Below are 27,443 nucleotides of genomic sequence, written 5' to 3' on the forward strand. Positions count from 1 at the left end.
TCTTTCCTTCCCTTTTTACCACAAATAAACAGATCAGGAGTGAAGTAGGAGGAGATAAAACACTGCTGAGATACTTTATGTGTGTATTTTCATAAGTGGAGGTGGTTCTCAATAGGGTACCGTATATTCAGGCATATAAGACGACTAGGCGTATAAGACAACCCCCAATTTTTCCAGTTATAATATAGAGTTTGGGATATACTCGCCGTATAAGAAATACGACCCGGCATATAAGACGACCCCCGACTTTTGAGAAGATTTTCCAGGGTTAAAAAGTAGTCTTATACGCAGGAATATACAGTAAATTGAATGTATTGAATAGCATAGGCGAAATATGCAACATTTAAAGGTGAATATGGGACGCGGGTGGCGCTGTGGGTTTAACCACAGAGCCTAGGGCTTGCCGATCAGAAGGTTGGCGGTTCGAATCCCCGCAACGGGGTGAGTTCCCATTGTTCAGTCCCAGCTCCTGCCAACCTAGCAGTTCGAAAGCATGTCAAAGTGCAAGTAGATAAATAGGTACTGCTCCAGTGGGAAGGTAAATGGCTTTTCCATGAGCTGCTCTGGTTCGCCAAAAGCGGCTTAATCATGCTGGCCACATGACCCGGAAGCTGTATGCCGGCTCCCTTGGCCAATAACATGAGATGAGCGCCGCAACCCCAGAGTTGGTCATGACTGGACCTAATGGTCAGGGGTCCCTTTCCCTTTCCCTATGGAAACCATGAAAGGGGAGGACAGGAAAGTGAATTGATAAAGTAACTTATGGTTTATGTTAACATTTGCAAAGTTTTTTCTTCGTGAAAAATTAATAAGATTTTTTTTAAAAAAATAAAGCCTTTACCACACTGGTGTGGATCCAATTAGTTTATACTTCTTAATTTTAATTTCTTTTACCTTGTCAAATTGGTCCAAATTTCTTTTATTTTTGGAGAAGTCGCTGCTTCAATGCCAGCTCTTGAGGCAGTTTGCTGTGGGTCTCGATCTTATGTCTGCTCTTGATTTCGGAGCTCCCACTATAATAATAATAATAATAATAATAATAATAATAATAATAATAATAAATTATTATTATTTATCCCTGCCCATCTGGCTGGGTTTTCCCCAGCCACTCTGGGCGGCTTCCAACAAAATATTAAAATACAATGGTCTGTTAAACATTAAAAGCTTCCCTAAACAGGGCTGCCTTCAGATGTCTCCTAAAAGTCTCGTAGATGTTTTTCTCTTTGACATCTGATGGGAGGGCGTTCAACAGGGCAGGTGCCACTACTGAGAAGGCCCTCTGCCTGGTTCCCTGTAACTTGGCTTCTCACAACGAGGGAACCGCCAGAAGGCCCTCGGCGTTGGACCTCAGTGTCTGGGCAGAACGATGGAGGTGGAGACGCTCCCATGGCTCTTTCCGGAACCCAAACTTTTTCTTTCGGGCTGTTTGGAGAAGGTGCTCTGTCCGTGCTCCCTTCCTGCTCCTCACAGCAATCGGGCCCCTCAGGACAAGCGGTCGCCGCCGCCCGCCATAACCTGCAGCCAACCCGGAAGTCCTAAATAGAAAAAGTGAATATGGTCCTCAGTGTAGAATGAAAGTGCTAGCAGAGTCAAGGCAGCCCCGTTTAGGGACGTTTTTAATGACTGATGTTTTAATGTATTTTAAATCTTTTGTTGGAAGCCGCCCAGAGTGGCTGGGGAAACCCAGCCAGATGGGTAGGGTATAAATATTTATTTATTTGTTTATTTATTTAACCTGTCCTGGTAGGTTGGTGGTTTTTTTTCCTATGGTCTTACCCAGGCACCCCCAAACTTCAGCCCTCCAGATGTTTTGGACTACAATTCCCATCATCCCTGACCACTGGTCCTGTTATCTAGGGATGATGGGAGTTGTAGGTCAAAACATCTGGAGGGCTGCAGTTTGGGGATGCCTGGTCTTACCTCTAAGGACTGACTACAGCATCAGCTGGTGACTTCAGTAGAGTCTGGCCATATATATGTGGAGGCGTAAACAATTTTTGGGGTATCTGGGCGGGTTTTGAGTTCTCCCGTGACGTTTGGCGCTTACTCTTTCTCCCACACACTGATTTTGGTGATCTAATTTTTGGTGCCTTCGCAGTGGGGTTCCAGTGTTTACCTGTGTTACAAGAAGTCCGTTCCAGCTTCGAACTCCCTTGCCTACAAAGCTGGTAAGTTAGTTGTTTCCATATACTGCAGATAATATTAGCCCTGATTTAAATTTACTTTAAATTACTTTGCCGCTTACTAAATTTGCCGGTTGGGGTTTCTTGATGCCAGAGAGCTCCCACCTTAAACCCACCCTCTTTGTTGAATAAAAATGCTTGATTATACATTGTTTTTTGTATCCTTTCATCCTTTCTCCAATGAACTGTGAAAAAAGAGAAAATAGAAGAAAAAATCCACGCCTTTAGAGAAAACACTTATCCAAATTACAGATAAATTGTTGAGATTCCAAACTGTTACTTGAACCTTTTAAAACACAGTTAAACTCACAGCAGTGCCCATGGGTTCTCATTGCACCCTGCCCCCTTTTATTCCTTTCATCACCTCGAGTGAAGATTTGAACCTGGGTCTCTCCAGAACACTCTTCGCCCCGCTGGCTTCCATTTCAGCCGAAACGAATTTTGCAGAATCTGCAAAATAAATGAATTAGACATCCAGGCCTTGTTAAGCCAGAAAGGACTATGGATGTAGAAGCTTGGAAGTGTGTTCGCAGTTCCGTGAAGGGGCAGCAGCCAGGAATAACTGGGGAAACGATGTTTATTGCCCCAAGATGTTGATCTTACCCCAAGATTTCCTTACAAAATAAACAACACGAGAAGCAGGATTGGGGTAAGGTGAACGGGCCTGTTGGCATGGAATCATTGGCCAGTTTAGCTTTGTGCTAGCAGGTGCAACAGGACTTCTTCCTCCCCATCATCCGTTCCAGAGGTCCGGCTAGTGCAAGCATTCTGACTCCTGAAGGCAAACGGACAAGCACAATAGCTTGTTTTTAATGTTCCAGTGTGCCATAGGAAGAGGCACTGATCTTAGAGTTGTTGGGTTTTTTCCCTTTGGGACGTATTTATAACATAACCGTTTTGAATGGCACAAGCAATCGTTGCTCGGAACTTGTATGCAGCCTCCCCTATGGCTTAAAGCCAAATTTTCACTTAGAAGTTAGAAGCAGAAGTTTATGATACATGGCTGCCTAAGTGGTTGTGGGGAAAAAACAAAACCCATCACAGTTTTGAATTTTGTTTTGCAACATGCTTTCCCATCCCGTTATGTGGATTAGTCATGGGTTTCTGCTCCTGATACCATACAGCCCCCTATCCAGGTTTTTCCGTACGTTGTGAGTGCAGCCCTTAACTCCCTGATGCTGATCGCTGGTGATTCAGCTTAGGTGGGCTGTAAGCTCCAGCTGTTGGTTCTCCTTCCATCAGTAGGCATTGCCAGGCTTCAGATGTTTCAGGTGAGGGGCAGAAGAATTGCAATCCTTTGGATCCCAAACCCTGTAGATCCCCCAAAGGGTTTGATCCTTCTGCCCCCTCAGCCTGGAGTTGGTGAAGCAAAAAAGGAAGGACCCCTGTCCCATTTTTCTGCCCCCATTCCTGGCCAAGATGAATGTCCTTCAGATGTGGAACTGTGAAGTTGGACAGTGAGGCTCATCTGTTCCGACCCCCTGGAATACAGGAATCTTTCACCCAGCATGAGGCTCGAACACATGACCTTGGCCATTTAACATTGCTCTATACGTATATTCTGTTATCTCCATGCAGAGCAAGATAATGTGAAACATGCTTTTTGTATCTCATTGTTTTCCCTTTGGAAAGGCTTGATATTCAGATATCCCGAAGATGACTATGAGTCATTCCCCTTATCAGAATCTGTACCTCTCTTCTGTCTTCCAATGGGGGCCACCATTGAATGCTGGGACCCTCAAACCAAATACCCGCTGCCTGTATTCTCAACATTTGTTCTGACTGCCTCAAGTGCAGAAAAGGTATGTTTTGAGAACCATAGCCTTCTGTTTTCATATGTCACAGTTAGAATCTTCTGTTTCCCTTTTATTATTTGCGTATCGAAGCCAAACCTGCATAGTTTCTTGACCTGTGAAATTGTCGTATGGCATCCTGGTCTAATATACATGGTAGATAATATTTTTCTGGGAAGCTTCAAACAAAAGCATTAAGCACAGTAAACCATCAAACTTTTAAAAAAACTTCCCTAAACAGGGCTGCCTTCAGATGTCTTCTAAAAGTCAGATAGTTGTTTATTTCCTTGACACCTGAAGGTAGGGCGTTCCACAGGGTGGGTGCCACTACCGAGAAGGCCCTCTGCCTGGTTTCCTGTAATTTCACTTCTCACAATGTTAATGGGCCCAAGCTACTGATTTCACTTTGGGGTCCTGTAGCACTGTTGTATTACACTTTGTGCTTTACCTAAATTGTGTATTTTAGCAATCTTGGGAGTGGGCAAATAGAAGAATATCTCTTTCCTTCCATGTTTAGAGAATCAAGATAACTCCCTTCTCTTCCAGTTGCTGGAGGCAATTATTTACGAGGCTCTTTCTCCCTTCCTATAGGTGTACGGTGCTGCTATCCAGTTTTACGAGCCTTATTCGCGAGAGCTGCTGTCAGAAAAGCAGCATGTGCAGCTGGGCCTCCTGACAGCTGTCGAGAGAAAAGTGGTTACCTCAAAATCCATAAATTCCAACAAGTGCATCTGCCTTCTGTCACACTGGCCTTTCTTTGAAGCCTTCCGGAAATTCCTCATGTTCATCTATAAGCTTTCCGTGTCTGGGCCTCATCCTCTTCCCATTGAAAAGTAAGTAGGAAGTCTTCCAAGTCTGCTCCTTGCTTTCACGGCTTTTGCAAAAATGAGGGACGGTTACGCCAAGGTGCTCATTCTGGTATTCTTATTGCTAAGCTGTGGCGCATGCTGTGAGTTACTGCTGTGGTTTTCCACTGCCAAGCCATTGCACACTGAAAAAGCATCTGGGTTTTATTTTGTCTCTTGTGCTGCATATGAGTAGAAGTCTCTGTAGGGTGTGGGATGGTACAAAATAGGAGCCGGTTGTAGGTCTTCGGACAACCCTGCTAGTGATGTTAATTGCTTACAATGATCTTTCAAATATTGTATAAATTTACTCCAGTCCTTTAGAATACTTGATCAAGCTGGTTTCTCTAGTTCTGCAAAGTCCATCATCTTCATCTGCTACTCTCCTTTCGTCGGTACTTCTTGCTCTTTCCATTTTTGGGCTAAAAGAATTTTTGCCGCAGTTGTTGCAGACATGAACAGTCTTTTATCTTCCCTTGGTATCTCTCCACCCACTATACCCAATTAGAAGGCTTCTGGTTTGGAAAGGTGAATTTACCTTTAGTGGTTTGAAAGAAGTGCTCCTCTCTGTATCATTTAAAAACAGTGTGACATTTCAGTTGTGCTACGAATGTGGCTACTAAATTCATTTGGCATGTTTACATTCGATTTTTTAAAATAAATTTTAAAAATCCCTTTTAAAATAGTGAGTGTGCTTTAAATTCAGACTTGATGGTTTTGAGATGACAAATATCTCTAATTGTCTTTACAGGCACATATCCCACTTTATGCACAACATACCTTTCCCTTCTCCCCAAAGACCAAGAATTCTTGTGCAGGTGAGTAAGTTAAATACTTTGTGCGCCCTAGGAAGGCTGCTTATTATTGCAGAGCTCGCGGGACTTCCGTGTTCAATTGCTTTGTGTTACGTAGAATCATAGAGTTGGAAGGGACTGTCACGTATGGGGATTGAACCAAGACCAGATTTAGGTTGGATGAGGCCCTCAGCTCCTGAAGGTAATGGGGCCCTTCATATGTCCAGCTGTCCTTTGTCAACACCAAATTGTTGCTGTTTTTTGTGTTGAATTTATGCTAGATGGTAATTTACGAACCTCATAGGTATCTCAAGCCATTTGCACATTACAAAATATGTATTCTATCAAAGTAATTGTTGAACTGAAATAAAATTAAGAAGAAGTATATTAATAGTGGGGACGCAGGTGGCGCTGTGGTCTAAACCACTGAGCCTCTTGGGCTTGCCGATCGGAAGGTCGGCAGTTCGAATCCCCGCGACGGGGTGAGCTCCCGTTGTTTGGTCCCAGCTCCTGCCCACCTAGCAGTTTGAAAGCACATCAAGTGCAAGTAGATAAATAGGTATCGCTCCGGCGGGAAGGTAAACGGTGTTTCCGTGCGCTGCTCTGGTTCGCCAGAAGCAGCTTAGTCATGCTGGCCACATGACCTGGAAGCTGTACGCCGGCTCCCTCGGCCAATAACGTGAGATGAGCGCCGCAACCCTAGAGTTGTCTGCGACTGGACCTAACGGTCAGGGCTACCTTTACCTTTACATACTGTATATTAATAGTGAAATAATTATTAAGCTCTAACTGTATGTAGGTTTTATTTTATTTCCTTTTTATCTTATATTTTGGAAATGTACATCCAGGTGTTTTTCCTTTAATTTTTTTTGGGGCCCCCAAGAGAGTGGGGCCCTAAGCTATAGCTTGTTTAGCTTATACATAAATCCGGCACTGGATCAAACATATGACTTTGGCACTATCAGCCCCTCGCTCTAACCAGCTGAGCTACCTACGAAAGTGAATCTCAATAAGCAGCCTGAGGTGCAAATGATATAGCGAACAGGGGACAGTATATAATAGACGTAATCCGTTAGCGCAAGGCTTTTCCATTTGTACAACATAACTTTCCCATTTCCTTCTCGCCATACTTGCTCTGCACCCTCCCCAACCTGCTCTGGAGGGTTGGGGGAACCCCAAAAACGATTTAAAGGGCACAGAGAGGGAGGAAAGGAGCAGAATTTATGTTCCGCAATCAAAGGCCCTCCTTCTGCTGCCACAGCAAGTGTGTTGGACACCTCCCTGGGTGTTCCCGATCCTACAATACCGTGTGGCGCTCATGCTTCACACATGGTTGGTTAGAACGCTTGCATGGGTTTTCTGTCAGCTCACTAATATTTGTGCATTTGTCATTTTGCAGCTCTCTGCGCATGATACGTTAATACTTTCGCAACCGGTTGCTACGCCCTTGCCACTCAGGTAACGATAGTTGATAACTCTGAAAAGCAAACAAAAGTTTGAAGATACTTTTTGTCTCTCTCTCTCTGTGTATTTATTGATCTGTTTATTAACTTTCTATATGTGTATCATATAGAAGGGACTGCGAGGCTCATCTAGTCCAACCTCCTGCAATGCAGGAATCTTTTGCCCAACATGGGGCTCGAACCCGTGATCCCGAGATTAAGAGTCTCATGCTCTGCCAGCTGAGCAAACAAAGAGTATAGGTATGCACATGCACACACTAGGGGCTGGTGCCTCTGCCCGTGTGGCTAACCAAGCTTCTTCCCTTTACACCTCATTCATCCCCTCGCAGCTTCTCGCACAGAAGCAGTGGTGGACCTTGGGTCTCAAATTCCAGAGGCCACCTGTGCAACACCAAAGTATGCCCCCCCCTCTGTTTCTCACGCACCGTTGTGAATTCATAGTTGTGGCATCCCTGGCGGTGCCCCCGAGGCTCTGTGCCCAGGGCAACCAAACAGTTGGCACCCCCGTAAATCCACCTCTTGACAGTAGCAGCAGATGAAGCACTGTGGTTGGGGTTGTGTTGCCCTCTCAGTTTCTTGGATCACTGCTGCTCCTGAAAAGAGGAAGGAGCAGAAAGTGCAGGACATGGGGGCAAGGTCTGTCTCTTGCTTCTGCCACCATTCACTGCCTCAGTCTCCCTGTGCTTCGCTCCTGCTTCCCTCACAGTAAACAGCAGTGGCCCACGCTACAGTGGTATCTCGGTTTTTGAAAGTCTCCATTGACGAACATTTCGGTTTTCGAATGCCGTAAACCCAGAAGTAAATGCTTCAGTTTTCGAACACCCATGGGAAGTCGAACATTAGCACGCGGCTTCTGCTGAGTGCAAGATCCTGAGGTCTAGCTGTCGGCTGTTGAGTTTTCTGTTTTCCAACGTTTCAGAACTCAAACGGTCTTCCGGAACGAATTGTGTTCGAAAACCGAGGTACCACTGTACTGGGAAATTATTTTCACCCTTTACCAGTGGACAGCCTCTACTAGGGCTGGGCGATGTATTGGTGGTACATTGCCCCAAACCAGTTTGAAGTCCATATCGTGATAGCAGTTTCATAATTTTTGACCTGGCAATATATTGCAAATTGTGATGGATGTGTGTGTTATGCAAAAATCACAATGTGGGAAAAACCATGAAGCCCAGCCTATGCTTCTACATAGCTCCATCCTTATTTCATACCACGATATATCAGTGTACCACAATGTTTAGCTGGCGATATGTCATAATGTTGAAAACCAGATATTGCCTGGCCCTAGCCTCCACTATAAAACGGAAACTTCCACTGCCCGGTATAGCAGGGTGATTTGGAGTGAGGATGGGCAAAATTGGTCTAGATGTCAGTACATCCTTGCCTCGCATAGGGTATAACTTGAGCTGCCACAGCGCAACCAGAGACGTGCCCTGGGAAAGGACAGAATTGACTTGTGTCGCTGTCTGGCATGTTGCATTCTATTGGTAGCTCTTGTAATGACGAATAACGAACGTTGCGCTTCTGAATCTTCTGATCGCATTCTAGTGGAGCAAACTTCAGCACTCTGCTAATGAATCTTGGACCAGAAAACTGTGCCACTTTACTCCTCTTTGTGCTACTGGAGGGCAAGATCCTGCTGCACTCCCTTCGACCAGCTGTGCTGACTGGAGTAGCGGAAGCAGTGGCAGCTGTAAGTATGCCGTGTTCTCTTTTAAAGCTGAAACAATGGTATTTCTGCAGACTTTGGAGCAGCCCTTTAATTTCACTTGGCAGCCTAGTCTATTGCAGGCCTCACATTTTCATGTTTCATTTTGCCAACTCGTATAAGGTTTTAAAAGTTAGCCAGCTTTGTGAATTAATCTTCCTCTCTCCCTCTGTTCTTTCCCCCTTCATTCTACTGTTTTCAGAACTAATGTAGCACTGGCCGTCTAATACAGGGGTCAGCAAACTTTTCCAGCAGAGGGCCGGACTATATTTTTTTGGGGGGGGAATGAACAAATTCCTATGCCCCACAAATAACCCAGAGATGCATTTTAAATAAAAGGACACATTCTACTCATGTAAAAACACGCTGGTTCCCGGACCGCCCACAGGGCGGATTTAAAAGGCGTTTGGGCTGGATCCGGCCCCCGGGCCTTAGTTTACCTACCCATGACAGTTGAAGAGATCAACCTACTTCCGGAGAAAATATGCAAAGTCCTAGACAGTAGTAATTTTTACTACTTGTATGGGGACAGGTCAGGCACAGTTGGAGAAGTAGATTGTTCAACTTCAATTACCTAGAGGGGAAGAATTTTATACTAGAGCAGTATAAGTGATTTTACAGCTTTTTGCTGTTAAGGAATGTTTAAGCATCAGAACAATGGCAGATTGTGCTTTTTTTAATATTTGCAAAATTGCAAAATTGGGAGAGCTCAGGTAGTCCTGAATCCAAAATCCCGAACCTTGCAAGCTGTTCATTCATATTTTAAAATGTTGGTGGCAAGTGTTTTGAAACAAGTCTTTAGGCTGGTAGAATACCACAGATGTATCTAACTGGTCCCTGTCCATGAGCACAACAGCTTTTGATTAAATGGAGCTGTCTGGTGACAGAAGGGAGGTAGTTTTTGCCTATCCCCCACAACTGGTCTGGAGGTCTGTGGGAGATGGGAAAGGAACTTACCTTCCAAGTCCTGGACTGCAGAATCCGGGACCGGCAGCCGTGTGTCACCGGAAGTTGCGTTGACGTAACTTCCGGTGTCGCTTTGCCCTTCTATGGGCACCAAAAATGGCCGCCGCCGGCTTCGAAAGTTGCTTGTACGCATGTCAGGAAGTGCATCGACACAACTTCCGGTGTCGCTCCGCCCATCTATGGGCACCAAAAATGGCCGCCACCGACACCGGAAGTTGCGTCTATGCACTTCCGGACATGCGTAGATGCGACTTTTAAAGCCGGCGGCGGCCATTTTTGGTGCCCATAGAAGGGCAAATCGGAAAGAAAACAAATGGCCGCCGGCAGGAGAAAATAACGGAGAAAAACGGGAGACGAAGTGATACGGGGGACCACCGGGAAAAGGTACGGTAAGTAAAAACGGGGGTTTCCCGGGGAAAACGGGGTACTTGGCAGCTATGGAAAGGAATGGGCAAAAATGGCCCCCCTTCCTCTTCTGTTGGTGTACGCTTCAACTGAAATAACAGCAGAAGGAACACCAGTTGGATTACAGCCTTGGAAATGTTGTTTTCAAGAGCAATTAAAAATAAATTAAATGAAACATGACCTATTTTTTAACATGCAAGGTGTCTAGTGATCTTGAAGGATAAAACCTATGTATCATTTTTTCGGTTCTGGGTTGTTAGTTTCACCGACGTAGGTAAGAGAAATGAAGAATGCAATTGACATCTTAGGGCTCCAAATTCTTCTTTATCCCAGTGTGCCTTTGAAAGGGGAAAATATAACTTCCTCTTTCAAGGCATATGATAGTCACTGTTTAAAAACAATTTTTTCAAAGGCAGTTTTCATAGTAACTCTCCACTTATTGTCACTCTAAGCAAAGTTAATGACACATGGCCTCTTATCTTTAGCAGCTTAAAAAATGCATTCTCTACTTTTAAGAAACTGTGTTGCAAAAAAAAAAAAAAGAGAGATAGCCATTTTGGGTTTTCTCTTCATTTCCCCACCCTCTACTTTTGCTGTAGCTCTAATATTTCTTTTATTCGTTCTGTGAATTGTGCATCTTGGCCAAATCATCTTATTTTTACTTTCTTCAGCTCAAAGCGAATGGTGAATTACTTCTAAAATGCTATTCCTATCCATGAAATCACAGGATTTTGAAAGGGAAAAATGCTTCTGTTATTTGAGCGATATGATGATGATGTTATTTGAGCTATATCATCATCATCATCATCACCATCATCACCACCATCATTACAATTATTCTGCCACATACATGCCAAAATGGCTTCTTGACTGTTTTTGTGCATTTGTTGATACTCGATGTTTGTTAACTGTTTTGTCTACACACCCAAACCTGCCTTGAAGCTAAATTTTCTGTTTATAGGTGAAATATACAGGAGCGCTGGCAATCATGAAAACAACAAATTTGGTTCTCTTATATACAGTTTTGAGTTTGCTATCATATAATGTTGTTGCTGCTGCTGCCGTTCTTGCTGTGATGGTCCGTGCTACGAGAATGACTTGATGTTGCATCACTTTTTATTTATTGTTTAACGCGTGGGTTTCGTTTTCGTTTTTCCTTCAGATGATTTTCCCATTTCAGTGGCAGTGTCCCTACATCCCCCTCTGTCCTTTGTCTCTGGCAGCGGTGCTCAGTGCTCCTGTCCCGTTTATAGTTGGAGTTGACTCCCGGTACTTTGATCTTTATGACCCTCCACAGGATGTGGTTTGCATTGACTTAGATACAAACATGGTGTACATGTAAGTGGTTGGCTTTTTTCCCAGTTTTTGTTTATATCCTCTGTCTTTTGTGTATGTGTGTCTCTCTGTGTTTTAAGGCAGCGTTTCTCAACTGGCTGGTGTGCCGCGACGTGCGGCGACGAGAAGGGCGATTTGCATTGTCATGTGCCTGGCGGCCGCCAATATACAACACTGACCCGCCGGAAAGCGATATTTCTCCTCCTCTTTCCCAAAGCTCAGTGCAAACGAGCCTGGCGGCCGCCAATACACAACACTGACCCGCCGAACGGCTTGTGAAGCCTTATTACAGGAGATTGCAACCAACACAGCAATTGGCAAGCGTTTCTTACAGTCATAATTATAGTCAATATAGGGCGGCACAGAGTTAATTTTTTTAACTTTTTAAATGGTGGTGTGCCTCGTGATTTTTTTCACGGAACAAGTGTGCCGTGGCCCAAAAAAGGTTGAGAAACACTGTTTTAAGGTATTAATGTGAATTTGAATGTATTTATTTTATCCATTCAATCCCAGTGAATTGGCCTTAAAATAGATCCAAAGTCCGTTAGATTCCTGTAAGTCAGGCATGTCCAACAGGTAGATCATGATCTACCGGTAGATCACTGGACGTCTTTGGTAGATCACCAGTAGATCAGTGGCTCCCCCCAAAGAAGCTAAAAAAACTTTGGTTCCCCTAAAAAAGCACAACATCTTTGCCCTGCATCCCTAAAATGACCCGAACCACCAAAAACAGGGCTTTCCTTCCTAAAAGAAAGTTCAGTGTTTCTTTCCTAAAGAAGCTCAATGACTTTTACATGAACCCCCCCCAACATGGGCCTTCCTCTTTCCTAAAAAAAACCACAACAACTTTGACCTGAACCTGACCAAAAGGGGGTAGATCACTCCCAGTTTTTAACTCTGTGAGTAGATCGCAGTCTCTTGGAAGTTGGCCACCCCTGCTGTAAGTCATTCGAGTTGAATTCTAGGCCATTCTTTTTGCTTTTTGCTTTTCGTCTGCTCCCTGCTCCCCAGAATTGTAGCTCTAGATGCCCTTTCCTGAGTTTTGGGAGTAGTTTGGAGAATGGCACTGAGGGAGGGGGCTGCTCTTTCATTTTTAAGACGAGTTTTGGAGGGGAGCCTCAGAAGCCCACCTGTGTGTGGCTTCGTGCAAACTACTCTTGGTCCCAGACTTAAAACAGGAAAAAACTCAGATACAGTAGAAAGCATGTCAAAGATTAGTAACCAGTGAAAAGCTGAGTCTTGGCCTCCCAAAGGCAAATATTTGTTAACGGACGGCATTGGAAGGTGGTGGACTATCCTTCCTTGGAAGTTTTTAAGCAAAGGTTGGATGGCCATCTGCCATGGATGCTTTAGCTGAAATTCCTACATTGCAGAGGGTTGGACTAGATGACCCCGGGGGTCCCTTCCACCTCTACAATTCTGTGATCTCATGGCCTGAATGTGCTGGCCTCTGCTTCTGGCTACACGGTTGTGGCTTGACCAGCAACGACACGGTGGAGCTTTGAAGGCGCAGATATCATGGCCTGTGTACCACGAGCTGCTATTGGCCTTCCAAGAAATGGGAAACTTGAGCCCACCAAGGGGCTTTTGCAGTTCAACTCCCATAAGTGCCAGGCAACAGAGGCCAATGGTCAGGGCCAATGGGAGTGGAGTCCATTCAAATAACAGCACTCGGGAGGTTGGCATATGAGTCCTCACAATTTCTTCTCCAGGTCATTTTTTGGGGGGGTAGCGGAGGGGAGACCACTGGGGCAGCCTCAGGGTGATCTTTGGATTGGAGTGAGTTGCAAGGGGATGGGGGGATTCTGAGCAAACTGGGGGGGATGGGGTTTGGTGAAACAGAGTGGGGGCTTAGGTAGGCTGGGATGGGGGCTGAAGAAGCAGTGAGAGGATGGGTGTTTGGGCCTGGTGGAAAGGTGGAAAGGGTTGGTGACGGATTGGGGGGTTGGGGTAGGCGGGGTTGGAGAGTAATGTGAGTGTGCGGTTGATCGGATGCAAGACCTGTGTTCAAAACGATGAAGCCACATTACAGCTACTGCTACTTTTAGTACAAAACAATGGGCTGCTTTAGATCTGACACCGAACCATGGCTTGACATGATGAGAATGATCTAGAGCAGTCTTGCCCTTGCATGGGCACCGGGGGGGGCGGGGGGGCGTGCTCCTGCGCCCGGGCGATCTGGCTCGCTGGCGGAAAAGGTTTGCCGACCCCTGTACTAAAATAAAGTGCAGAAGCAGAAATGGCCACTGGGGTCAGTTATTGTTGGGTTTGAGACTGGAAAATAAAACGAATCGTAGCCAAGTGATGCAATATTATATTCATTAGTATGAAATCCTCTTTTTAAAAAGGGGAACTTCCTATGACAGTTGTCTTCCCTGCAATGAAAGATATTATGGGTTAGAAAGAAACAAATCATTAGCCAGGTTGCCATAGCCAGGTGTAAATTCTTGTGAGCATCACAACTTCCCACGTGGACTAGGGTCTTGCTTTGGAGACTTATATTTGGGTGTCTATCAATGAATTTTCACATGCTATGGTTTTTTAAAAATAATAATAATAATAATAATTCTTATTGGTTTTACAAAATAAATCACACAATTAACCTTTTTTTGGGGGAATATTAAAGATAAAACAATATTCTTCCGAATCTTAGGACCTCCCTCCTCCCCTCTGTGGGTCCTTTAAATATCTTAATAAACTGCATATTATTATAGTTCATCTGAATTACAGTCCTCCAAAATATCCAAAGTCTTTGTAACATTTCAAGGGTCATTCAAAACCTGCCAAAGAGCTCAAGTGTTTACAGTGTTCTTTTAAATACAATCTATATTTGTCCCATTCTCTATTGAAGTTTTGATCCTCCTGATTTCTGATTTTTCCAGTCAATCTAGCCATCTCTTTGTGTCACCTGTTATGTTGGCCACAGGTCATTTGCTAGAAAACCTTTTCCCCCACAGTTTGCAATAAATGTTACGGTAAGTTTGACACTTCCCCGTGAAACATTAGCTCTTTATAGAAGAAAAAATTCCATGCCTTTAGAGAAAACACTTATCCAAATTACAGATAAATTGTCGAGATTCCAAACTGTTACTTGAACCTTTTAAAACACAGTTAAAATAAAGCGTTTAAACTTCCTGTGGCGCACTTCTTGATCATTTTTGCAGCGAGGATCAAGTCGGTCGACAAACGAATAGCTGAATGTTAATTGGAGCTAGATGACATTAAGTAAAACACAAAGTATTATGTAAAGAAGCATACGAATCTTACATTGGTCACCGCAAAATTACCCAGGAACAGTTGCCAAGATGACCTGGCATTGAGGAAGAGGAAGAATAGCACTTCTCAGAAAAGCAGAGCGCTGTCACAGATAAGACACTTGTCATAGATAAGCAGGTCCTGTGTGTCTCTCTGGTGCTACCAATACCATAGAGATGGAGGCATCACTAAGTGCCAGAGAAATGTTGAATAGCTTTCATTCATCAGACGGTTCTCTTCATTGTCTGACTTCAGTTGCTTTCAGAGTCTATTAACAGAAGTGACAAGGAGAAGCTGTTTGTGTGCAGATATTGGGCGGGTCGATAGGTCATTTCCCCCCCTCATATTAGTTTTTGTTGTTGCTGTTAGTGGGAGGAAGACTCCCTCCCTGCTTGTTAATTGCAGGGTTTCCCTAAATGCATATCTGTGTCAGGGAAAAGCAAGTCTTCTTCTAACAGGTCTGATATCATTCTTGCCGTGCCTTCTCTCCATCTCACCCATTTTAAGAAATGAATGCAGCTGTGAATAATGCAGCCTCTAAATCTGAATAAAAAAGGTAAAGGGACCCCTGACCATTAGGTCCAGTCGTGACCGACTCTGGGGTTGCGCGCTCATCTCGCATTATTGGCCGAGGGAGCCGGCGTATAGCTTCCAGGTCATGTGGCCAGCATGACAAAGCCGCTTCTGGGGAACCAGAGCAGCACATGGAAACGCCGTTTACCTTCCCGCTGTAGCGGTTCCTATTTATCTACTTGCACTTTGACGTGCTTTCGAACTGCTAGATTTTACTGTTGGCCTTAGCAGTGGTAACACATGACATTAAGTACAGTATTAATCCACAAATCCCATATCCTGGTATTCTTTTTTTTAAATGTCATACACTGTGGTTTTATTTTTTGTTTTCTAAGGTGCAGTTTTATTTCTCCTAAATGTTGCAAAACTTCCTCTCAGGCACCAGGAGGAATATAAAAAGCTGAGTTTATTTTTGCCAATCAGGTACTCGCTGATGCCCAATCCCAGTCTTGGTCACGATCCAATGTGCACATGTTAATGAACTGCACACAGCCAGAATGATATTTCTGCGTTTTTGATGTGGCTTCCCTTGCAGAAGACACAGGCCTCCTTTTAAGCAGCAGAGAAACTGGGAAGCTGTGTGCTGCAGCTGTGCATGTTTCACAAACACTAATTATTTAGATCCTGACCTTGATCTTGCATATGAAGGAGCGTTTCCCACATTTGCATGCATAGCGTAGGTTTTGTGTGAAATGATGGCATGCTGATGGACACAACAGATTCCAGCAATTATTCCCCCCCCCTTCCAGATACAAAAAGACTCCAACTCCTATCAGTCCTACCAGAATGGCCAGTGGTATGGGATGTTGGGAGCTGTGGTCCAGCGAAAGTGCCCCACTTCTGGATCAAATTATTTATTTTTGATTGACAGTCTGTTCCCAGAGTCTCCAAGCCCAGGAGGGGAGAAAACCATGCTTGCTTCTTTTTGACACCGGCCTTAATCTCAGAGAAATAACAACATAGTGATTCATCATGGTTCTGAATATTTTCAGTTCTTGCAGTTATAATATCGTTTAAAGGCATGTCTGAAAAATGAAAACACTTGAATCTGTTGCCGTACATGAAAACGCTGTTACGTTCAAGACTCATTAAAAATCCAATGAAGGTGCAAAATTGCATGCCTGCCAAATTTAATTGTACCCGAGTGATTCCCACCTTCCCCGACTGGAGGGGGGAAATCAGTTTAAATGTGGGAAACCATTTAAAAAAATTCAGATGCTGAAATAGGATAGGGAACTCCGTGTTGGAAGACTGCCTAAATCAAACTTTTTTTAAAAAAAATTAGTCCATTCTGGGGTTAGACCCAAATTCAGTTGAGAGAGCACTATCGCTTTTTCACGAAACCCAATAGCTGCTACCAGATGTTTCACTTCAAAAACAAAACAGAAGGTGCTTTGGAGTGTGGGAGCGTTATAATTTCCTTTCTTCTTGGGCCTTAAGAAATGCTAGAATAAAGCAATACAGTTTCTTATCTATCTATCTATCTATCTATCTATCTATCTATCTATCTATCATCTATCTATCTATCTATATCCATTTTGATGTGTGTGTGTTTTCTCAATCATGTAGATCAGATGATAAGAAGAGCATGAACTGGAAGCAGCTTCCTAAGAAGCCATGCAAAAGCCTTCTCAGCACCTTAAAGAAATTGCACCCACAACTGGCATTAGGTAAGCCATGGCGTAGAAGGAGAATAAAGTGGATTTAAGCAAAAGAAGATAATTATAGTGGTGGTGTCATAAGAAGAAAACTGCTTCTTTTCCTTTATGGGGTACCCAAGAGCCTGTATAGAGTCCTTATGTAGGTTCCCTACCGGTAGGAGAAAATAACAGAGGCCACAACAGCAGGAACAATAGTGTTTCAATAAACAGCAGGAACAAAGCAGGGCGATTTGAGTAGCATGCAAAAACATGCTGGTAATGGTATTATTTTTAAAAACTATGCTTTGATGTGAAGTGTGAAGTGTGAACTTGGCTGGTGCTATAGGCGGGGTTAAATTACTACTGCTTTTGTCTTATCTTCCTCTTTGGGTCCTTTTCTCTTGCTTCTTATCAAGAGCTCTTGTTTCTGTCTGCAGTAAAGCTGCTTGCTTCCACACACATGGAAAAAGGCCATGGTGCGTTTCAGCTAAAACTCTTCTTTGCACAGATCACATTTTCCCTGTGACGGGTAGAAAGTGCCAGGTGATTGCAAAGGAGATTTCCTTTGCTGTGTGCTTAGGAAAGACAAACACATTTTGCTGTTTACAGAAGGCAATATTTTTTCATGCATAATGCCAAGCATAATGCTAGTTTCAGTAACCTCACTGACTTAGCATACACTTTTAGTTCAGCTTTCATAGATCTGCTGATAAAAGGGTATGACATAAAAGCTAAGGTGTTATGGCTAAAGGTAAAGTTGAAATTCAAAGCCCATGGAGGTTTTAGGTTCCAAACGCTGTAAATTGCACTCACTCTTAATTCGCCTTTGTCTAAGCATTCCTTAATGGGTTAGCCTTTTTAATCTTTAAATAAACCACACCTGTGGAACTGGGGGGGAAACCCTTTAATTCAGCTTGCCTCCTTCCAACCTCTACCACAGTTCACAGAAAGACCCAAGAAGGCTCTGCGGTGGAGATGACACCTATAGAGGCGGACTTCTCGTGGCACAAAAAGAACACGCAATTCGAAACGGAGATTCAGGAAGCCTTTCTACGTTTCATGGCATCTATTTTAAAAGGGTACAGAACGTTTCTTAAACCGATCACCCAGGCACCTTCAAATAAAGCTACCGCCACAGATTCCTTGTTTGACAATCAAGGTGAGTTTTGAGAAGAACATGGGCACTGGTTCAGGGGCGTACCCAGGATCAAAATTAGGGGGGGGCGGGAGGGGAGGGGCCACACTGGGAATGTGGGCGGGGCTATGTTGCCTGCGCTGCCCAGCTCTTCCGAGGAGGCGGCCCCAGGCTCCCGCTCCCAGCGCAAAGCTCCAGAGGCGTGCGGGGAATGCGAGCCTGTGGCTGCCTCCTCCGCTTACGGTCCCCGTGCGCCTCTGGAGCTTCGCGCCGGGAGTGGGAGCCTGGGGCTGCCACGCCTGCGCCCCTCAGCCTTTTGCTTCTGGGGGGGGGGCAATTGTCCCCTCCTGCCCCCTGCCTACGCCCATGCACTGGTTGAAATGAAATGCTCGCAGCAGTAACAGGGCCATTCTCAGCTTGTGTCTCGCAGACGTCCCCTGTATATCCACAGGGCGGCACGTTGCATCTTATTGGACTTCAGAGTTTGAGAGCAGTAGAGTTTAAAGTCTTCGCAGCACCAGAGTGTGCTGGAAGCTTCTTGCACAGGCCCTATTGAAATTAATGGGAAAACCTGTTTATTTTTCTTGGTTTCTCAAATGCACCAAGCCTAGAATATATAAATATCATCTGTTAAGGTTACATGGGCACTCGAGGTTTGAATTTTAAGGGTTCCCACCCTGCCCCACCCACTTTTCAGAGCTTATTGTCCTCAGTTTATTTTGTCAAAATTGCAATTTTTACAAAATACTCATTTTCATTGTGGCAACAGAAAACTGACAGCAGAAAAAAAGCTGTTATCGTAGAAGCTTCTCAAAGATTACTAGGTGGTTCATTTGTTTAACTTCTGGGGTTCTTGTGGGTTGCTTTTTTATAGTTTTTAACTTTTTACCATTAACAACCCGGAGGACATTATTAACTGGGTGGCATAAAGAAATATGAGCGGCAAACACTTATAATATAATGGGGAAATGGAAGCTCAATATGCAAATAAGTTAATTGTGAACCATTTATCTCTAGCAAATTGTCTTTTTTTTTTAAACTAGGGTTTTTAAAAAGTAGGGACCGTGCCTACGCAAAATTCTACACGGTTTTAACAAAGACACAGATATTTAGCAGCTTCATTGTAGAATGCAGTTTTGTGAGTGACAAAGATACTGGACTGGCTTTCTTTGATGACTGCGTAGAAAAGGTAAAAACTTCTCTCTCTCTCTCTCTCTCTCTCTCTCTCTCTCTCTCTCTCTCTCTCTCTCTCTCTCTCTCTCGTCTAACTAAATGTGATAGTGTTAGGCTTTTGATTCTCTTTCCTAAACGCTCCCGAGTCTCTCCTCCTTGGACGTGTCAGGAATGACATTTCGCCTCCTGAAACAGCTTGAGTCGAGTTGCTTCTTGTAGTTTTATACAGGAAATGTGTGTGGCTCAATAGCAGCGCAGAATCTACAGATATCAGCGTTAATGGAGAAGCCCATGTAGTAGAATGGACTTGGCAATAATTGTAGTCATGTGGATATAGAGCTCTTGGAGCCTGTTTTGGATGGCACTAGCTCAAACTCTCTTTTATAATGGCAGAGGGAGTTATCCATGGGCCTGTGTGCTTTGTCTCTCACTCAGCTTGCTAGTCCAGGCTAAAAGATTCCACGAGTACCGTATTTTTAGGTGCATAACACGCCCCCCGTGTATAAGGCGACCCCTATTTTGGGGGACTCCAAATTAGGAAAATGGGGGGAGATTGCCCAGAGTTGTTAAGCTTTTTTTGGGGGGGGAGGGTTATACCAGAGTTGTTGAGCTTTATTGGGGGGGGTTGCCGAATATCGCTCACCCGCCTGACCAACGCTGACAATCACACGCATCGCCAAAGCCAGCAATCGTCTGCCTGCTCGCCGCCAGCGTCAGCCAATCAACAGCAGGCCTTGCCACAGCCACCAATCACCCGCCCAATCGCTGCTGGCAATCTCCAGCTCTCAGCTGTAAGAAATTGCACATTCCCCTTCTGTACTATCAGTGTATAACACGACCCCCAATTTTAAACATTATTTTAAAATAATAAAGCATCGTCTTATACATGGAAAACTGTGGTATATGAATCTCCCGTACACTGAAAAGTATGCCTACTTCTCATTTGGGAACTTTGTGTGTTTAAAATGCAAAAACAGCTTTTGTTAGGCAAAGAGTATGGAAAGCAATACTATACTCAGTTTTGGAGTTTTTAATATATGCTTTTCTAATTTTATTTCTATGGCCTTTTCTAGCTTTTTCCAGAGAAAGGATCAGAAAAAGGAGAAAAGGTATTTATTTACTTCCTGTAGGGACATTTAAAGAGTTTCCTGGTATTTTGTATGTCTGGACAATATCGTGGGAATGGGAATCGTGGTTGTTTAATTATATGCCTTGGAATTTTTCATAGGCTGGTACAGAGCATCTAATAGCTGCAAAATGCGTGGCTTGTAAACTGGCCATGTGTCGATTTATTTCAGTGGTCATTTTTGTAACGTGCCCTGGGACCATTTGGTGAGGGTCAGGCAATAAGTACAAATAATAAATCAATAAATAGACTTTTTCATGGTGCTGCTTCCTGTACTTAGAGATGCAAGGCAAGGCATGGCATTAATCTGGCATTGTCACCTGCAATTTCAATATTTGCAGGTTGATACGGATTCCACAGAGGAGACCCGATTGATTGAACTTGATGAGTCGCAGAAGAGTGAACACACGGTGTTTATAATGCCACCAGAACCTCCCCATGATGATGGACAGGATAGGCTACCTCGGTACAGGTAAGGCGACCTGGATACATTTTTGTCTTCATCCTATTTATAAAGATTTTTCCGTCATGCTTCAACCTTTTATATTAGCCTTCCTTCTTTAAAAATTACATTGCTACCTTGGTTTTTGGTCTGTTCTGAATTCTGATAATGTTGCAGCGATGGTGCTTGGTAGTTCTTGCTTTTTTTTCTATCCAGTTTCATTAACAATGTACTACGGCATGGATATCTGAATTTTATTTTGTCTTGTGAAAGAAAGGTATCTCAGTATTACAGTATTGCATAGCCTAGCATTCTAAATACAAGCTAAAAAAAAAAAGTCCAGTAGCACCTTAGAGACCAACTGAGTTTGTTGTGGGCATTTTAACGCTGATCAGATGTTTGAGCAACTTCTTGGAGAAAGTGTGGCATAGTTTCTTTGTATATTCAGTAGGATAGATGGATTGTAAGGTAAAGGGACCCCTGACCATTCCAGTTGTGACCGACTCTGGGGTTGCGGCGCTCATCTCACTCTACAGGCCGAGGGAGCCGACGTACAGCTTCCAGGTCATGTGGCCAGCATGACAAAGCCACTTCTGGCGAACCAGAGCAGCGCACGGAAATGCCGTTTACCTTCCCGCCGGAGCGGTACCTATTTATCTACTTGCACTTTGATGTGCTTTCGAACTGCTAGGTTGGCAGGAGCTGGGACCGAACAACGGGAGCTCACCCTGTCTGCAGGGATTCGAACCGCCGACCTTCTGATCAGCAAGCCCTAGGCTCAGTGGTTTAACCCAAAGCGCCACCCAATTCTAAGACCCTTAGATATAATGTCCAGGTTCTTGCATTTAGTCAGAAAGGAGATATCAGTCTGTACCTGGGCAAGTTTCTTTGTGGGGTAGATGGACTTCCATTTCCTGCAGCTCAGTGTTGCTCAAGTTGGTGTCTAAGGTGCTACTGGACAATTTTTTAATTTTTTAATTTATTTCAACTGCGTCAGACCAACACGGCTACCTACCAGTATCTAAATAGAAGCTATTATTCAAAACGTTATGGTGTCGATCCAAAGAACTATGCAGCTCCTTCTGCATGCATAAGAGAAGCTAGGAGCAGCTCTACTCAAATAGATTATCTTGGTCTGTTCTTGGCCACCCCCAGCTGCTTGCCAAAGCTCTTTTGAAACGGGAAGGGGAATTGAAAAGCAGTTTACGATACGAGAAGAGGGTGAAAATGAAATTCCACTGGGAATATCCCAGGTCTTTGGGCACTCCCCTGTTCCTGTGGACGGCCTTCATCCCTGCATCATCTAGATGCCTTCTAAAAGGGAATCCAAAATGGTTATAAATAATACAGAGAACTGGTCTGGTTAAAGGGGCCCCCTGACCATTAGGTCCAGTCGTGACCGACTCTGGGGTTGCAGCGCTCATCTCGCATTATTGGCCGAGAGAGCCGGCGTATAGCTTCCAGGTCATGTGGCCAGCATGACAAAGCCGCTTCTGGCAAACCAGAGCAGCACACGGAAACGCCGTTTACCTTCCCGCTGTAGTGGTTCCTATTTATCTACTTGCATTTTGACGTGCTTTTGAACTGCTAGGTTGGCAGGAGCTGGGACCAAGCAACGGGAGCTCACCCCGTTTTAGGGATTCGAACCGCCGAGCTTCTGATCAGCAAGCCCTAGACTCTGTGGTTTAACCCACAGCGCCACCTGGGTCCTTCTTAACTGGTCTGGTTAAGTCGTATCAATTCAGTGTTTTAGGTGAGATCTCGCAGGGCTCCAAGTGAGACTGAGAATGGCTGTAGCTGAGTGGTCGCACACATGCAAATTCAGTAGATTCAGTCCCTAGCATTTTCAGGTTAAGAGCCTCAGGTACCAGGAGTGAAAAGGAAGTGCTGCAGAGTCACTCAATGTGAGGGTGGACAATATTGGCTTGACTCTGTGCGTGTTATGAGTGTCTGTGTGCGTACATGAACACGTGTACGAAACAGATTCTTGCCGTTTCTACTAATTAAAACGCTAATGACATATTTGCTCTTGTGGTAGAATCCTCACCAGCCCCAAAGCAGTTTACTAATCACGGTGGTATATTTTCTAGTATAATTTTATACCTTGCATTTAACGTTCAGCTGCATTCATCCCTCTGTATTTCTAGGAGTGGTACCTCGGGTTACAAATGCTTTGGGTTACAGACTCTGTTAACCCGGAAGTAGTACCTCGGGTTACGAACTTTGCCCCAGGATGAGGCCGGAAATCGCACACCGACGGCACGGCAGCAGTGGGAGGCCCCATTAGCTAAAGTGGTACCTCAGGTTAAGAATGGTTTTGGGTTAAGAACGGACCTCCGGAACGAATTAAGTTCGTGACCCGAGGTACCACTGTATAGCTAAAATCCCCCATGCACAATAGTGTTTTTGGTTGGACGTTGTGGAAGTGGTGTCTTACGCTAAGTATAGTGTGCTTCAACAAACCAACAGGCTTGCTCACCCCTTTTGAACCCTCTCTTTCAGCTATAAAACCTTCCCCAGGCTAGACTTGAAGCTCTTTGACAGACCACAAGAGCTCAAGCTTTCCTTCAGCAGGCACTCAACTGGAGGAAACATTTCCAATAGTCCAGCACTTATGGCAAAGAGGACAAAGCAGGTCAGGTTTTTATTTAAAACAACATACAGGTTTTTATTTAAAAGCAACATTATCTATGTAGTAGATAATATAAGAGGAAGCATATATTTTATGTAAGCATCTGAGAGGTGGTGTTTTCTTTTAAAATAATTAAGTGATATATAAGTCTTGTGAAATAAAATAAATATGTAACTCTGAGAATAGATGAATATTCAGTTCTAAATATTTGAAGCAGAGCTGGAAAAAGCCATGCTTTCAGAACTGCTTTCTGTCTTCCACATTACATGTTGTTAAAGGATTGTGAGATGTGACGTTGCGACGGATCACTGTGATTTTGTTTTGTTTTGCTTTACTTTTCTGCAGGAGATAAAAGCAGCTCATAAGCTTGCCAAGAAATACTACGCCAATGCTTCCCAGTGGGCCAAGTGTCTCTTCAGCCATTGCTACAGCCTATGGTTCATTTGTCTCCCAGCTTATGTGAGGGTTTCCCACCCCAAAGTCAGAGCCCTGCAGCAGGCATACGACGTTCTTATTAAAATGAGGAAAACTGATGTGGAACCGCTAGATGAAGTAAGTTAAACAAAATCATATACCACATAAATGAAGGGACCCCTGACCATTAGGTCTAGTCGTGACCGACTCTGGGGTTGCGGCGCTCATCTCACTCTATAGGCCGAGGGAGCCGGCGTACAGCTTCCGGGTCATGTGGCCAGCATGACTAAGCCGCTTCTGGCAAACCAGAGCAGCAGACGGAAACACCGTTTACCTTCCCGCTGTAGCGGTACCTATTTATCTACTTGCACTTTGATGTGCTTTTGAACTGCTAGGTTGGCAGGAGCTCACCCCGTTTTAGGGATTCGAACTGCCGACCTTCTGATCAGCAAGCCCTAGGCTCTGTGGTTTAACCCACAGCACCACCCGCGTCCCTACCACATAAAGGGATCCAAATGCATTCTTAATTTCTGCATGATATTTGTGTTGTAGAACTGTGTTTTTTTACCAGAAATTTCAAGCTTCCTTAGTTTTGGATTACCGTAAATGAACTTCAGATATTTCCTTTTTTCCCTCTGAATACAGAAATCAGATATGGCCTGCTAAATAAGCAAGCCAGATATCCATTTAGTGACTTGAAATCTTACTCAGCCAGTGTAACTGCTTAGAGGAAGAAAATGTGGAGAATTCTGTCAGTTATTAGAACTACGAATAGCAGCCCTTTAGATCTTTTTAATCACAGCAATTGTCTTAACATCCATCATTCCTGGCTGGTGCTGTTTCTGAGTTAGACTTGGAAGAGGAGAAATATGATGTGTTCCCTCCTACTACTAAATGTGGGGAAGTAGTTTTGGCAAACTCTAGTTGTCTTCCCTCAGAGAATAGCATTTGCCTCGCTCCATGGTCAAGCACACATACTCAGGAATATGTCTTTCTTTTACCAGACCCTCCTGTAATTTTGTAAAAAGTCCAATTGCTCAAAACTTTCTTCTTACAATTCACCTATAGAAATATTAATTAATGGCCAGATGAGAAAGTGAAGTTTCCCCGGGGAGAAAAGCATGAAAAAAAAATGGCAGTGATGGAGAAAAGGGAAATTATTTTGGACGGGTCAGCTTAAACCATCTGCAAACTTGAAAAGCTTATTCTGAAACTATTTGTCTCCTCTTCCACTTGGACTGTAATGGGGAATGTAATAATCCTGGCTCTAACATATCGTCACACTCACTTCCTTGAGTGAGTGTCCTCCTCTAAACCTTGCCTCAACCAAATTTAGAGAGGGGAAAATAGAGAACGTGTGTCCATGCAGCTGCAGACCCTTAGGTGGCAAGTTTGGAAGTAAAGAGAAAAGTATAATATTGAATTAGCGCCACCAGAATAATCTTCCGGAACCTGGCATGAGGAACTGAAAATCCCACGAGCTGTCACATCAGGTTTCACACAGAATAAGGAAAAATGTGACCTTCGTTTGGGGTGGCATCTATGGGTGGTGAGGGGAATTTCGGCCCAACCCCTCATTATTACCTTGGCTTATTATTGGTATTATCCTTCTCCCCCACCTCCTCTCTGCCTTTTCTTTCCTCACTCTGAGAAAGGGCTAAGGGGATCCTTCTTCAGAGTGAGAACTATATATGAGAGGGCCTGTGCCGTACCAGCTTGGAGATCTGTTTTAAACTTAAAACTTCATTTTTGAAAGTTTCTTTTAAAAGCTATAAACATTCCTTTCCTGCTCTGCTGCTGTCAACCAAACCTCTACAGGGTTGTCAAACGGCTTGGCTCCTGAACAAATCGGCTCCCAGACACCCGGAAGCAAGTGTTCTGGTTTGCGAATGGTTGTTTTTTAAGCCGAACATCCGACGTGGCTTCCGCAGCTTCCGATTGAGTGCAGGGGGGGGGGCAATTTGGGGAGGGAGAGAGAGGAAGGAAAGAAGGAAGGAAGGAAGGAAGGAAGGAAGGAAGGAAGGAAGGAAGGAAGGAAGGAAGGAAGACAGGAAAATAAAATTCAGAAAGTAAAGGACTGCCAATTCGTCGTCTGTCTGCTCTATATAAACAATATTCACTTCATCCACTCCAGTATAACACCCAACAAAGCCACTTTCTATGAACAAACATGATCTTCAACCCTGAAATCCAAATGTCGTTATTTCATTTTCTTTTTCATGCAAAAAGTCACAGAGGAGGCCTTTTTATCTTTTGCAGGTAGTCCCATCTGGCGCTGAAGTTACTTCTAACAATGTGAACTTTTACATCTTTTATCAGGTGTGCTATAGGGTTGTGATGCTGCTTTGCGGACTTTGGGGCCATCCTGTCCTGGCTGTGAGGGCCCTCTTTGAAATGAAAGTCGCTGGCATAGAACCCAATGCCATCACATATGGGTACTACAACAAGGTAAGCAAGCAATGGGGTGAGCAGTGGGCGGCCGGGGGGGGGGGCACAATCAAGTAAGCCCTTATGCACTGTGTAGATTCCTCTTGTTCTTTCCTGTTTAGGCCTGTTATTTAAGTCCAATTCTGAAATAATGGTACGTGTTCATCGTATTTTAAAAGGAATCGCTTGAGCCACCTATCTGTTGTCATTAGATAGATAGTTTATTACGGCCATAGGCCCATATTCAATACCAATATACGTTGTACAACAAAGCAAATATGACAAAATAAAATTAAAATACATATCTAAAATCATAAATTTCTAAATTCCATTGAAATAAGAGCAATACAGCACTTAAAATATCAGATTATCACTATAAATCAGTATTATTTAAGCGAGATCAATAACCATAAAGTAATCCATTTTTCCTCTTATAAGCTAAGGCTGTAATCAGAAACCTGGCAACAAAAAGGGACCTACTCGGATCAGAATCTTGCAGTAAATGTGTTAACTGTGTTTCCAAGGAGTCACCCGAGGTTTCCAATAATAAAGGGGGCAAAAATCTGGTCCGAGAAACTGAATGCAGTGGGCAGCAAAATAGTATATGTTGTAAGGATTCAATAGATCTATTATCACATACACACACAGCTGAAATCTGACCTTTGGAAAATCTATTGTTCATAACATTAGAAGGAAAGGCATTAAATCTTGCCTTAATAAAGGCGTATCTGTGTATCTGTGGTCATTGGTAATGGAGATCACTTTTTCATCAGTCGAATCTGTTGGATATTTTTCTTGGCCTTGTCCCATAAATTCCAGCATCTCTCAGGTTTAGTTGTTAGTGAGATTGGTTCAAACCCCTGGACACAGATGTGCTACAATACAGTCATACCTCGCTTTAAGTACGCTTCGGTTTGAGTACTTTCAGTTTAAGTACTCCGCGGACCCGTCTGGAACGGATTAATCCACTTTCCATTACTTTCAGTGGGAAAGTTCGCTTCAGGTTAAGTACGCTTCAAGTTAAGTACGGACTTCTGGAACCAGTTGTGTACTTAAACCGAGGTACCACTGTATAGCATTGAGAGCCAGTGTGGTGTAGTGGTTAAGAGCGGTAGACTCCTAATCTGGGGAACT

General features: G+C 43.9%; 1 protein-coding gene across 1 annotated transcript in view; it reads left to right on the top strand.

Annotated features, from left to right (window-relative positions):
- DENND4C (DENN domain containing 4C) overlaps positions 1-27,443 on the top strand; it is an 84,967-nt gene that overhangs the window by 29,429 nt on the left and 28,095 nt on the right. Inside the window, exons 4-18 of the mRNA XM_035097102.3 lie at positions 2,099-2,168; positions 3,816-3,985; positions 4,568-4,809; positions 5,573-5,639; positions 7,015-7,073; positions 8,627-8,771; positions 11,320-11,495; positions 16,890-16,990; positions 17,901-18,119; positions 19,139-19,284; positions 20,342-20,377; positions 20,736-20,866; positions 23,339-23,471; positions 23,814-24,020; positions 26,202-26,330. Of these exons, the coding sequence (XP_034952993.3) occupies positions 2,099-2,168; positions 3,816-3,985; positions 4,568-4,809; positions 5,573-5,639; positions 7,015-7,073; positions 8,627-8,771; positions 11,320-11,495; positions 16,890-16,990; positions 17,901-18,119; positions 19,139-19,284; positions 20,342-20,377; positions 20,736-20,866; positions 23,339-23,471; positions 23,814-24,020; positions 26,202-26,330 (2,031 nt within the window). The remainder of the gene's footprint in view (positions 1-2,098; positions 2,169-3,815; positions 3,986-4,567; positions 4,810-5,572; positions 5,640-7,014; positions 7,074-8,626; positions 8,772-11,319; positions 11,496-16,889; positions 16,991-17,900; positions 18,120-19,138; positions 19,285-20,341; positions 20,378-20,735; positions 20,867-23,338; positions 23,472-23,813; positions 24,021-26,201; positions 26,331-27,443) is intronic.

The sequence above is a fragment of the Zootoca vivipara genome, chromosome 15, assembly GCF_965207765.1.
Source record: "Zootoca vivipara chromosome 15, rZooViv2.hap1.1, whole genome shotgun sequence".
NCBI lineage: Eukaryota > Metazoa > Chordata > Lepidosauria > Squamata > Lacertidae > Zootoca > Zootoca vivipara.